General features: G+C 44.2%; 1 protein-coding gene across 4 annotated transcripts in view; it reads right to left on the reverse strand.

Moving 5' to 3' along the window:
* IL13RA1 (interleukin 13 receptor subunit alpha 1) overlaps positions 1–12,161 on the reverse strand; it is an 81,442-nt gene that overhangs the window by 67,008 nt on the left and 2,273 nt on the right. For all 4 annotated transcript variants that reach the window (XM_027607821.2, XM_027607818.1, XM_027607820.2 and 1 more), the window contains exons 2-3: positions 8,049–8,188; positions 448–586 (exon numbers count right to left, since the gene is read on the reverse strand). In XM_027607821.2, coding sequence (XP_027463622.1) covers positions 448–586; positions 8,049–8,188 — 279 coding nt within the window. The remainder of the gene's footprint in view (positions 1–447; positions 587–8,048; positions 8,189–12,161) is intronic.

The following is a 12,161-nucleotide window of genomic DNA, read 5'->3' on the forward strand; positions in this document are numbered from 1 at the left end:
AAATACATCTTGTCTATCAAGCTAATCTTTCTATCAAATGAGGAAGATAGTATTTGGGGTTTTCTTAAGGCACTGGACCGGTAATCTGAAGACCTAGAGTAACCCACTCAGTTCCCTTCTTGCTCATAAAATGGAGCAGGGTAATAATCCATGCCTTGCTCGCTTCGCAAGATAAGCTTCTGAGGCTCAATTTAGGGGAGGGCGTCCGTGTGTGTACATCGCATGCCGAGTGATTAACCGCTATAGAACTCTGAGGCACAGTGAGTCAAGTCGTAAGCATCTCGAAGGCAGGGATGTCCTCATATTTATCACCTAATAACATGCCTGGAACTTATCAGACTCAGCAAATATTTGAAAACTGAATGAATTAACGAACACTGAACATGAACATATGGACAATTTGCCTTTCTCCCCCAAGTACCAACAAACAGTGCTTTCGGTTGTTACCTTCCGGGGGCGGGGTGCACTTCTCCACCAAAATGCTAGGATTGTCACTTTCATTGGTGCTGCACTGGGACCCCACTTGCAGACAAATCCTCTCGTTCAGGGGCACTTCTTTTGAACGATGGGTTTCAGGAGCAATTTTCTAAGGTAAGGAAATTGTAAAAAGCTATTGCTCTAGCAAACATATAGCAAAACACTTAGGTAATAAAACATTAGCATGTTCAAATGTGTAAAAAAAAAAAAAAGGGAAGGTTATCAGATGGCACAGGTCAGTGACTCTCAACCTCGGTGATTTTGCTCTCCCTGCCCCCAGCCCCAATCCCGGGACCGTGTTTGACTGTCAACAACAACAACCTAGGAGGGCACTGCCACTGGCATGTGGTAGGCAGATGCCAAGGATGCTACTGAACATGCCTCAGTGCGCAGGACAGCTTTCCCTCCCCCTACAGCAAAGAATTATCCCGCACCAAATGTCAGTAGTGCCACCGCCGAGAAACCCTGGTATAGATAAAAGACAATTTCCCGCATTTTAAATGTATAAACATCATGACATTTGCCTATAAACCTACCACGCTAACACATCAACTGTCTAAAAGCGATTTTAAAGGAAACACAATAAGATGATCAAAATTAAATTTCTAGGGGCGCCTGGGTGGCACAGTCAGTTAAGCGTCTGACTCTTGGCTTTGGCTCAGGTCGTGGTCTCGGGGTCGTGAGATCAAGCCCCACATCGGGCTCCGTGCTCAGCATGGAGTCTGCTTGGGTTTCCTTCTCCCTCTCTCTCTGCCCCTCCTCCTTGCGCTCCCTCTCTTTCCCTCTCTCTCTCTCTAAAAATAAATAAATCTTAAAAAAAATTCATTTCCTGGGCACCTGGGTGGCTCAGTGGTTAGGCGACTGCCTTCGGCTCAGGTCATGATCCCGGAGTTCCGGGAGCCCCGCATCGGGCTCCCTGCTCAGCGGGGAGTCTGCTTCTCCCTCTGATCCTCCCCCCCCATGCTCTCTCATTCTCTCTCTCTCTCAAATAAATAAAATCTTTAAAAAAAAATTCATTTCCTAACTAGATGCAGTATACTATCAAGATCAAGGTAAAAACTGCTTTAAGAATTCAGTAATCCGGGGCGCCTGGGTGGCTCAGTCGTTGGGCGTCTGCCTTCAGCTCAGGTCATGATCCCAGGGTCCTGGGATGGAGCCCCGCGTCAGGCTCTCTGCTCCGCGGGAAGCCTGCTTCTCCCTCTCCCCCTCCTCCCGCTTGTGTTCCCTCTCTCACTGTGTCTCTCTCTGTCAAATAAATAAAATCTTTAAAAAAAAAAAAAAAAGAAAGAATCCAGTAATCCTGGTCACTTCTGAGGACAGAAAGTAAAGGAGGCCCCGAGGACCAAAGAGAGACTTTTCATTAAACATCTTTCTGTACTGTTTGACCATTCTGACTACCTCACACAAACACAGAAATTTTAAACGTTGCTATGTGCACTGAGTATACCACACTCTTATTCTGAAAAGTAGATGGGCTTGTGGAACTACAGAAAGCCAACTTATAGACAGCATACAGATATAAATCACAAATCTGGTCATTATGATTCAGAATAATGAGATTAGAGGACTCTTTAGGAAATTAACATTTCCCAAGCGGACAGAGTTGGATTAAGAATGAAGCTGCTTTTAATCAGAGCTCCAAGGAGCTTCCTGTTTTGCAATGGTTTCTGACTCAAGTTGGAGAGAGCATTTCCTTTTATATACGTGCTGATGGCCCCGAAGTGGAAAATTTGTCACATTTACCTCTATCTGCCCCCCTAAGGAGCTACTCTGCCATTTCCCATGCCTGTGGCCTGCTGAGCATGGGGGCTACTGTGAGATATTCCCAAAACCAAGACGTAAGGATGCTCTCAGAGAGGTAGCTAGCAAACCAACAATTAACGAATCATAGCAAAGACATGAAAAAAAATCACGTCAGAGAGACTGAATAGCTCTTCGGTCCAGGCAAGACAGCACTCTGAAAAGGGAGCCAGCTGGTCAGCTCTGAAGAAAAGACAAACAAAGGTGTGTGAGCAAACTTCTGGCAGGGAGAAAAGAAGGGGATTTGGCCCCATAGACAATGAGTACTTCTGTCCTACTGGCAAAGCTATGCCTACCTTCAGTGAGACCTCTAGCTACTCTAAGTCAAGGACATTTGCACAACTAATTTCTGATTCCTTCACAAGAAACCTACTTATCATTTGGCTTTCTATAGAGTTGCTGCCTACAGGGATGGAACACACCAGTTATGCCAACAGAAAGCTTTCTAGAATCCAGTAATAGTCTTTCTAGAATCCAGTAATAGTCTAGAAGACCAGCCCGAGGATCATGGTAACAGTGGCACAAAAGTTTCAAGTGCAAATTTCACCAACGTTACAATTTTACTAAGCTCAAGTCCTATATACCCCTGAAGGAGCCACCCTGACCCAAGGATCCTTGATAATTCTTGTTTGGAAGCAGCCTCTGTTCTTTGAAGATACCAGACAGAACATGTATGGTTAAATGCCATAAATTAGAATCAGCATGGGAAAAACCCCAGTTCTCTTATATTAGATACTGTTCCAGTGAGAGGGCTGAGGAATTTTATTACACAAAGATTATTATAATCAAATTTTTTAAATTAAAAAAATACTTTAGTACTTAATCTGAACCTTGTCCTTGGGGCATATAAATAATAACTGAGAGCGGCGCCTGGGTGGCTCAGTCGTTGGGTGTCTGCCTTCGGCTCAGGTCATGATCCCAGGCTCCTGGGATCGAGCCCTGCATCGGGCTCCCTGCTCTGCGGGACGGCTGCTTCTCCCTCTCCCGCTCCCCCTGCTTGTGTTCCCCTTCTCGCTGTGTCTCTCTCTGTCAAATAATAAAATCTTTAAAAAATAATAACAACTGAGAAAAGAGATAGTAGGGGGAAAAACAAAATCATTTTTAAAAATCTCTTTCGGGGGCGCCTGGGTGGCTCAGTCGGTGAAGCGTCTGCCTTCGGCTCGGGTCATGATCTCAGGGTCCTGGGATCGAGCCCATCAGACTCCCTGCTCATAGGGAGCCTGCTTCTCCCTCTCCCTCTGCCCCTCCCCCTGCTTGTGCTCTCTCTCTCTCTCTCTCTCTCTCTCTCTCTCTCTCACAAATAAATAAAATCTTTAAAAAAATATCTTTCAAAGTTTAAGGTAAACAATATTAAATTGGCATGAAAAAAAGGAGAAACCCCAGTTGTCAATGATCACCAAGTCCAGCACATCTCTATCAGACAAGGAACTAAATCCCTCCCAACAGATCTGGATGAGATATGGCTGATGGCTCCCATGTGACTTTCGGCTGTGGTGACTCATTCCCCTGGTAGCTGCTGTAGGACACTCTGCTCCACCCCTTGGGGAATCTGGGCTTCTTTGAAAATTTATCAAAAACCAAGGCCAGAGTCCTGAACTGGTCCCTCCCCCCTCAGGACCAATGTTCATTTGGCTGGATCACACCTTTCCAATTCCAGATTCCTTTCTCAGTAGAAAAAGAGAGTCGGATTCAGCTCCTGCCTCTCTGGATGCCTGGATGGAACAATAGCTTTTTAATTTATTCACCTAGTAAGACTTGCTATCTCTGGGTGATGAAAGAGATCTAATCTGATGCCAAAGCACATACATCAACATTCTTTTTAAGAACAACAAGTCAAAAACAAAAACAAAAACAAAACTTGATGCCAGATCCTCCTTCTACTTGCCAGATTGGGAAACTAGTAGATATTGCTAAAACAATGGTGGAGGGCAGCCACTTAAAACTGACCTTGTGTTTTTATTTTTTATTTCTTTTTAAAGATTTTATTTATTTATTTGACAGAGAGAGAGCGTGCACAAGTAGGCACAGTGGCAGGCAGAAGGAGAGGGAGAAGCAGTCCCCTTGCTGAGCAGGGAGTCCGACTTGGGGCTCGATCCCAGGACCCTAGGATCATGACCTGAGCCGAAGGCAGCTGCTTACTGACTGACCCACCCAGGCGCCCCTGACCTTGTATTTTTTTAAAAAATCATCTACAAATCCCTATCTCTCGTGTTAATGGTCCTCTAATTTGAAGATTGAAAATGACCTCAAGGGTTTATCTCATTTAGCACCTTAGGATCTTTAGAAGGTCGCATGAGCCCCCCTAACATGTACAAACTATCCGAAAGCTGCTCCTTCAATATGCTTCAAAGCTCATATACACCCTAGTTTTGTCTGATGATGGCAATGCTTTGTCTAAAGGATGGAAAGGGGAAAAGGAAATCACTCCTGCCCTTAATGGTCGGCCTCAGGATTGTAAACTTCAAAAGGTTAGCCAGGAAATCTCCCATCACTGATTACAAGGGATAATCCGTGTTTATCAGACTGCAGCACGGACAGCCATGAACACTGTCAAATGGCTGGACTATAAAGGAGCAGGCCTCAGGCAGAGGTCTCCCTTCGTGGTCTCCATCTGGTCTCCGCAGGGGCAAAATGGAGGGTAATATTAGGTTGAACCATACGACCTAAAGGAGCAACAATTTCACGTGATTCAACTTAATAATAATAAAAGCTGACAATTATTGAACGTTAATGTGGTGCCAGGTGCATTACAAACATCATCTCCTTGAATACGCACACCGTTCACACAAAGTAGGTCCTACCCCAGCATTTTACAAACAAGGAATTGGAAGCTCAGAGAGGTTAAGTGACTTGCTCAGGGTCACACACCTCCGAAAGGCAAAGAGGCGAATGTTCAAACCCAATTCTGTCTAATTCCACTGCCTCCTAAAGCTACTTTCAAGTCTAAATGTCTGTATCTACACTGTGGAATGAGCCCCATTTCTAGGCTAGACTACCACCATGTCTACCTGATCGATCCTCGGGTGTGCTTGGCTGGCTAATGAATGTGGACCTGTTAGGAAAAAAAGGTGACCTCTCCTCAGTTTCAATGAGATACTTAGGCGAAGGACTTAAAGGTCTTTCCCAGAATTTCTCAAGGCTCAACTAGGAAAGTGGCCACCAGGATCCAAATGCCTACGGCCCCTCCTTAGGAACAAGAGGAAGCCAACAGTGTGAAAAGGGGAACTGAACTCCTGAAAGTATTACAGGCTTCTTTTTGCATCGACAGCATCTCTTTGTTTGTTTGCTCTTATTTAATTGAAGTATAGTTGACCTACAACATGATACTAGTTTCCGGTGCACAACATAGTGATTTGACATTTATATACCTTACCCAGTAATCCCCGTGATAAGTCTAGTTACCAACTGCCACCATACCAAGGGCCACCATAAAAAGTTATTACAATATTATTGGCTATATTCTCTACGCTGTTCTTTTCATCTCCATGACTTATTTATTTTATAATTGAAAGTCTGAATGACTTAATTCCCTTCACCTACTTCACCCATCCTCCATCCCCTGCAAACATCAGTTTGTTCTCTGTATCTATGAAACTGTTTCAGTTTGGTTTTGTTTGTTCCTTTTGTTTTTTAGATTCCACATGAGTAAAATCATATGGTATTTGTCTTTGGTTCCAACCATGTTGTCACAAATGGCCACATTTCATTCTTTTTTATGGCTGAGTAATATTATATACATATTAATATGTGTATATATATATATATATACCACATCTTCTTTATCCATTCATCTATCCATCTGTCAGTAGACACTTAGGTTGTTGCTTCTATCCCTTGGCTATTGGAAATTGACCACTGTCAATAATGCTGCAATAAACACAGGCGTGCGTGTATCTTTTCAAATGAGTGTTTTCATTTTCTTCAGGTAAATACCCAGAAGTGGAATTGCTAGATCATAGGGCAGTTCTATTTTTAATTTTTTGAGGAACCTCCATATTGTCTTCCATAGCGGCTGTACCAATTTACATTCCCACCAACAGTGCAAGAGGGTTCTCTTGTCTCCACATCCTCGCCAACACTTGATATTTCTTGTCCTTTTTTTTTTTTTTAAGATTTTGTTAAGTAATCTCTACAGCCAATGTGGGGCTCAAACTTACAACCCCGAGATCAAGAGTTGCATGCTCCACTGACTGAGTGAGCCAGGTGCCCCAATATTTCTTGTCTTTTTGATACTAGTCATCCGGACAGGTATGAGGTGATTTATCTAATTGTGGTTTTGATTTGTATTTCCCCGACGATGAGTGATGTTGAACATCTTTTCACATGTCTGTTGGCCATCTGTATGTCTTCTTTGGAAAAATGTCTATTCAGGTTTAGAGAACCTTCTTTAAAATGCAAATACTTCTGGGGTGCCTGGGTGGCTCAGTCGGTTAAACTGCCAATCCTTGATTTTGGCTCAGGTCATGATCTCGGGGTCCTGGGATTGAGTCCCCTGTGGGGCTCCATGCTCAGTGGGGAGTTGGCTTGAGATTCTCTCTCCCTCTCCCTCTGCCCCTCCCCAATGCACTCTCTCTCTCTAAAATAAACAAATCTTTACAAAAATTAAAAATAAATAAAATGCAAACACTTATGAGTAGCCTCAATTCTTCATCAGTGAACACCTGAGCCATAATTAATACCTCAGCAGAAAAGGGGCAAGAAAGGCAGATTAGCAAGTTTCCCTCAAGAGGAAGAACCTTTTCCATCCTCACTTTATTAAGCTTTCACATACATTATTTGTCATGTCCCAGCAAGCCAGGGAAGTGAGTAAAGCCATACTTTACACAGCAGGAAACTAAGGCTCAGAGAGGTTAGGTAACTTGCCTAGGCCACAGAGATAGCTGAGTGGTCCGCCAACTAGAACCCAGGTCTCCTGACTTTCCCTGCCACCGAGCTGCATAAACCTGATGATCTCGAAATTCACTGAGCTAAAGCCCTGTCACTGATAACAACTTCTCATTCGGCCTCCTCACAATCCTGGACAAATTCAACCCCAAATGTCCCTGACCTCCCCCCTCACTGAAAGAAGGTATAAAGATATAAAACAGTTTTGGACAGATGATCTGATGCTTTGAAGAACCTGTCAATTAGAAGGGACTTCAAACCAATCAGGCCTGAGTGAAAATTCCGCGGAATAAGACTATCATAAAGAATCTGAAATGATCCAATCCTGTTAACAAAAATTCACTTATGCCAGTTGACCACATCTGACTGGGAAGGCTGAATGTTCCCCTAATTTCTCCTCAGGCATCGGGAAACCTAGTCAAGCCTATCTGCCACAGACATCTTATTTTTTCACTTGCCACGTGGCCATTTATTCTTGCGTTGCATGGTTCCTGCATATCTGTGTGCATGTTGTTAGCAAGACGCTGAGTATGAAAGCTCCCTGAGAAACTGGAAGTGTGGTCTACATACGAGGCTACAGGCAGGAACACGGGAACACATTTTAACATAATTATTTGTTGAGTGCCTAGTAGATAAAAGATATCTCGTATTTCCTAACAGAGTAATCTCACTGCATTTGATTATCAGATAATGAGCAAATATTTTCAAATGTTCAAATGCCCAGTTTTTTTTTCAACAGTCTTTTCAGCCATCTTCCCAGGTAAAATTGGGACACGACCCAAAACAAAATTCCCACTTTGAAGTAAGATTAGAATTCCGTTTATTCTTGGCTCTAATTCATAGTGTTCACTTTACCTCATCAATGCAATACGTTCCAGAACACTTACCTTATCCTGCTTGTTGTCAAAATGACTAAAATACCGTAAGGTGCAATTCGGGCTGGCTCCCTCAGGAGGATCCCATGTCCAGATGACCGTGCAGAGGTTTTCAACAGAAACACTCAAATTTGTCACAGGTGGCTGAGTTTCTGCTCAAATCAAGCACAAGAAATAAATTTATCAACATCAGCCAGTGCTTTTAGTGGGCGACGTAAGCCACTCCTCCCAGTCCTAGAGGCCAAGAATAATAAAACTGAGTTAACGACAGCTAACATTTATTGAGCCAGGCACTGTTCTAAGTACTCTCCCCACTAATCCATTGGCTCCTCACAACCATCTTGCGAGGCAGGGACTATCAGCCTCATCTTAAAGATGAAATGACAGAGGTCAAGAACAATGAGCCACTTGCCCCATGTCCCCCATAGCTCATAAACGCCAGAGCCAGGATACAAACCCAGAAAGTGTGCCTCCAAGGCCACATTCTTAATTACTTACTATAGTGTGGACCCAGGGAAGAGTATAGTCTCAAATTTCCGTTTCCCTCCTGCAGGAATTTGGGGTTCCCTATGCTTGGGATCTACACCTCACTCGACAGAGCCACTTCAATCTCAGCAGTTCTGGGCGTGAGTTTAAGCAGCATATCTTTTCATCATGCTTGCTAACGTGACCTGGTAACTGTTTCTATAACTTTTCCAAAGAAGTCCTGAGAGAGATTTAGGAGTCCTTGTTGTTCCCCTGAGGTCTGACAATAAACAGCTGGGACTGTAGCCTTGACTAATCTGAAGAGGGAAGAGAAAAGAGGAGAAACTGAACCAGTGTCTCAAAAATGTGTTTCATTTGAAGAAAACCCACCACTGCTTCTACCAAATACTTAGTGACTCTACTATTTTGGACCAAGTTCTATCACCAGGGAAAGGAGTTTTAACGCTTCTGCCCAACGCAGGGAAATACAGAGAGCGGGGGCTGGGGGAACGAAACATCATCTCAAACTCTGCTGACAGCTCCTGTGACCAGGACTACCAAAACTATCCCCCAGAAACTGGATGAGGAGTGTACAGGAACTCTCTGTCCTATCTTTGCAACTTCTCTGTAAATTGAAAATCACTCCAAAATAAAGTTTATTAAACTAATTAAAAAGAAAAACAATCCCTCCAAATGGTCCAACGTTGCAAACAATCATTAGTAATTACTTACGAGCCACAGTTGTCTTAATTTGTCAATCCGCAGAGTTGTATTTTTTACTCTATGCCAACACTCTGTAGTGCACTGGGCCTCTTACATGATCTGTAAATACTTACACCATTACCTTCCTCTTTAACTGAACAAAAAATGCCTTTTGTCCCCAAACAGGAGCCCCACAGGCACTACATAGTTGACATTTCCCCAAACGTCAGTTTTAGTCATGCAGCCTGCAAAGGCCCTGGACTTTGGATATTCATTCCCTCTTTCCCAACTCTTCTACCATTAGTTTTTCCACAAGGCTGACCAAAGGCCCAACTGTGGGCAGAAGCAGCCCATAGCAGGACCAGCAGAAGCAGAAAATTCCTATTGCACTGCATCAAAACCCAGCTAGTGTCTGGAAGCCCCCACGGCTCGGGCAACAGTGCTAACGTAAGGATTCGAAGCGATGACCGGCCAGTACAGCTACTCCATTTTGGTCTTTCTAACATCACGTGGATGAAACTTGGGAAGACAAATCATTTGTCAGCTATGGAGCCTCTAATAAAACCTTTGTTCCGGGGCACCTGGGTGGCTCAGTCGGATGAACGTCGGACTCTTGGTTTTGGCTCAGGTCATGATCTCAGGGTCATGAGATCGAGCCCCGTGTCGGACTCCGCGCTCAGCACAGAGTCTGCTTGAGATTCTCTCTCCCTCTCTCTCCACCCCTCCCTCCCCCTGCTCTTTCTCTCTCTCAAATAAATAACTCTTTAAATAAATAAATAGTACAAAAATAATTAAAAAATAAAAACTTGGTTCCTCCTAAAGACTATAATCTACTTTAGGCTTATCAGTCTTATTCTGTACTTTCCAGAAACAGAGTGCAGCAAACTTGCTGACACTCTACCTTCCTACCCCCACACAAAAATCAAAGCTCTGATAATAAAAAAAAAAAAATTACCTATTTATGGTTCACATAAATCACACTCCAATCTTCAAGGCGACTTATAAAATCTACTTTTTAACCTCAGTATTTTGATAGAACAATAGCCTGCATTATTTCCAATCTCTCCAATGGGTTTATTTTTCCCCCCATCTGTTCTGAAGTGTCTTTTAGTCAAATCTCCTAATTGGTTTGCATTTTAGAGTATTTGCGGCTATCTGCCATCCTTTTTTCCCCCCAATGGTTCCTTCCATTTCCCTTGAGATTTTTCTACTTCTTATACTTTAAAATACACGCATGTACGTGCACACACACATACGCGCACTTGTCCAGAAACTTTAAATACAATCTCCAAACGTTTAGATAGAAATGAATACGTGTGTATATGCATATAACACATTGAGCTATGTACATAAATAAGTGGTGGCTGTACTTTTTGTAAAGACCTCTGACAGCTCCTCATGTGTAAGACATAATATACTTTCAGTAGAGGTTAGGATTAAGAGCATGGACTCTGGAGCCAGACTGCCTGAGTTCCTGTCCCAGCTCTGCTACTTACTAGCTGGCAAGTTACTTAACCTCTCTATGCTCTAGTTTTCTTACGTGTAACACAAGGATAAAAATAATAACCCATCAAAAAAGGGTCATTTTGAAGATGAACTGAGTTAATGCAGATAAAATGCTCAGAACAGTGCCTGGCCCAGGGCAAGTGCTATGGAAATGTTATCTACTTTCTTTTTGAAGAAACAAAACAGCTCTTAACAGTTGCTTTTGTTGGCTGTGGAACGTATACGTGCCCGCAGCCTGTGAGACAGAACAAGTTAGACCATTTCTTAGAGGTTGATCACTGCCTTCCAAAAGGGGAATGGGCAGGTGGGAGGGACTCAAGTGGGTGGCTCCCCCCAACTCAACTTCAGACCTCAAGTGAGTCTGTATGGTCATGAAGCACAGCGTCCCATTCTACTTAGGAACTGACACGGTCCGTGCTCTTTCTAATAAGGCATTTTGCTTAGGGATTCACTTTTGCTCTCTCCTATCCCATCCCAGGAGCTGGCAGAGGCATGCATATTCCGGGAAAAGTTAAGGAAATCACAACAGTCATATATGAGTCACCGCCTCCTTCCCTTACATCTAGTCAGTCATCAATGTCTGTCCATTTCTTCTTGCAACATCTCTTTTAATCATCCCAATTACACCAACGTGCTCTGCTGGGCCCCTTGAGGCGGGCTGACACCAGTTAAGTCACTGCCCTGGACAGGAGACACTCACATCTGTCTAGGGGACATCTTCAACCCTGGAGCCCTGGGTAGCTTTACATTCCAGCGATTGCTGTCACCCGGTCAAGTCTCCCTGCTTGCTTCTCCTCCGCTGTCATGTCCCTCACGCTGTGCCCCGCTCAGGGCCTTCGTGGGCAAACAAAACTCTTCCGCCTCGACCGACTTTGCCAACACACCCTCCTGCCAAGCCGGGCTGCTCACTGCCCACAAAGGAGCACCCTCTGCCCCCACACTCCTGCATCTCTGCTCCTGCTATTCTCCCCCAACTCGGAAGAATTTCTCCACCCAAATTCTACCCATCCTGAAAGTCTAGCTCAAGTTTTTACCACTTCCACACAACTGCCGGCCCTCACGGCTCTCCCTCCTCCAGAAGCCTACAGTGCTTACCGTTTGGACCACGCGCTGTGGCCATTATAAAGCGAGTCTCCAATATACAGTCCGTCACTTCTTAACAGATGACCTGGACATCTGTTCATGGGTCCCAACCAATCCTGCCATGCTGCTCTGGGAGGTGCCCAGCTCCTCTCCCAGCCAAGGACTCCCCTCCCTTCAACAGAGCAGGCACTGAATACAGTGGTCAAGGGCATGAACCCTGGAGTCTGGCCACAGGGACTGGAAGCCTCGCTCCACTCTACCATAACCCATGAGACCTGGAGCAAGGCTCTTAACCTCACCGTGCCTCAGCTACCTCACGTACAAGGTGGGACTCAACAGCAGCACCTACAGGATAGGTTTTGTGTAAAG

The sequence above is a fragment of the Zalophus californianus genome, chromosome X (assembly GCF_009762305.2).
Source record: "Zalophus californianus isolate mZalCal1 chromosome X, mZalCal1.pri.v2, whole genome shotgun sequence".
Taxonomy (NCBI): Eukaryota; Metazoa; Chordata; class Mammalia; order Carnivora; family Otariidae; genus Zalophus; species Zalophus californianus.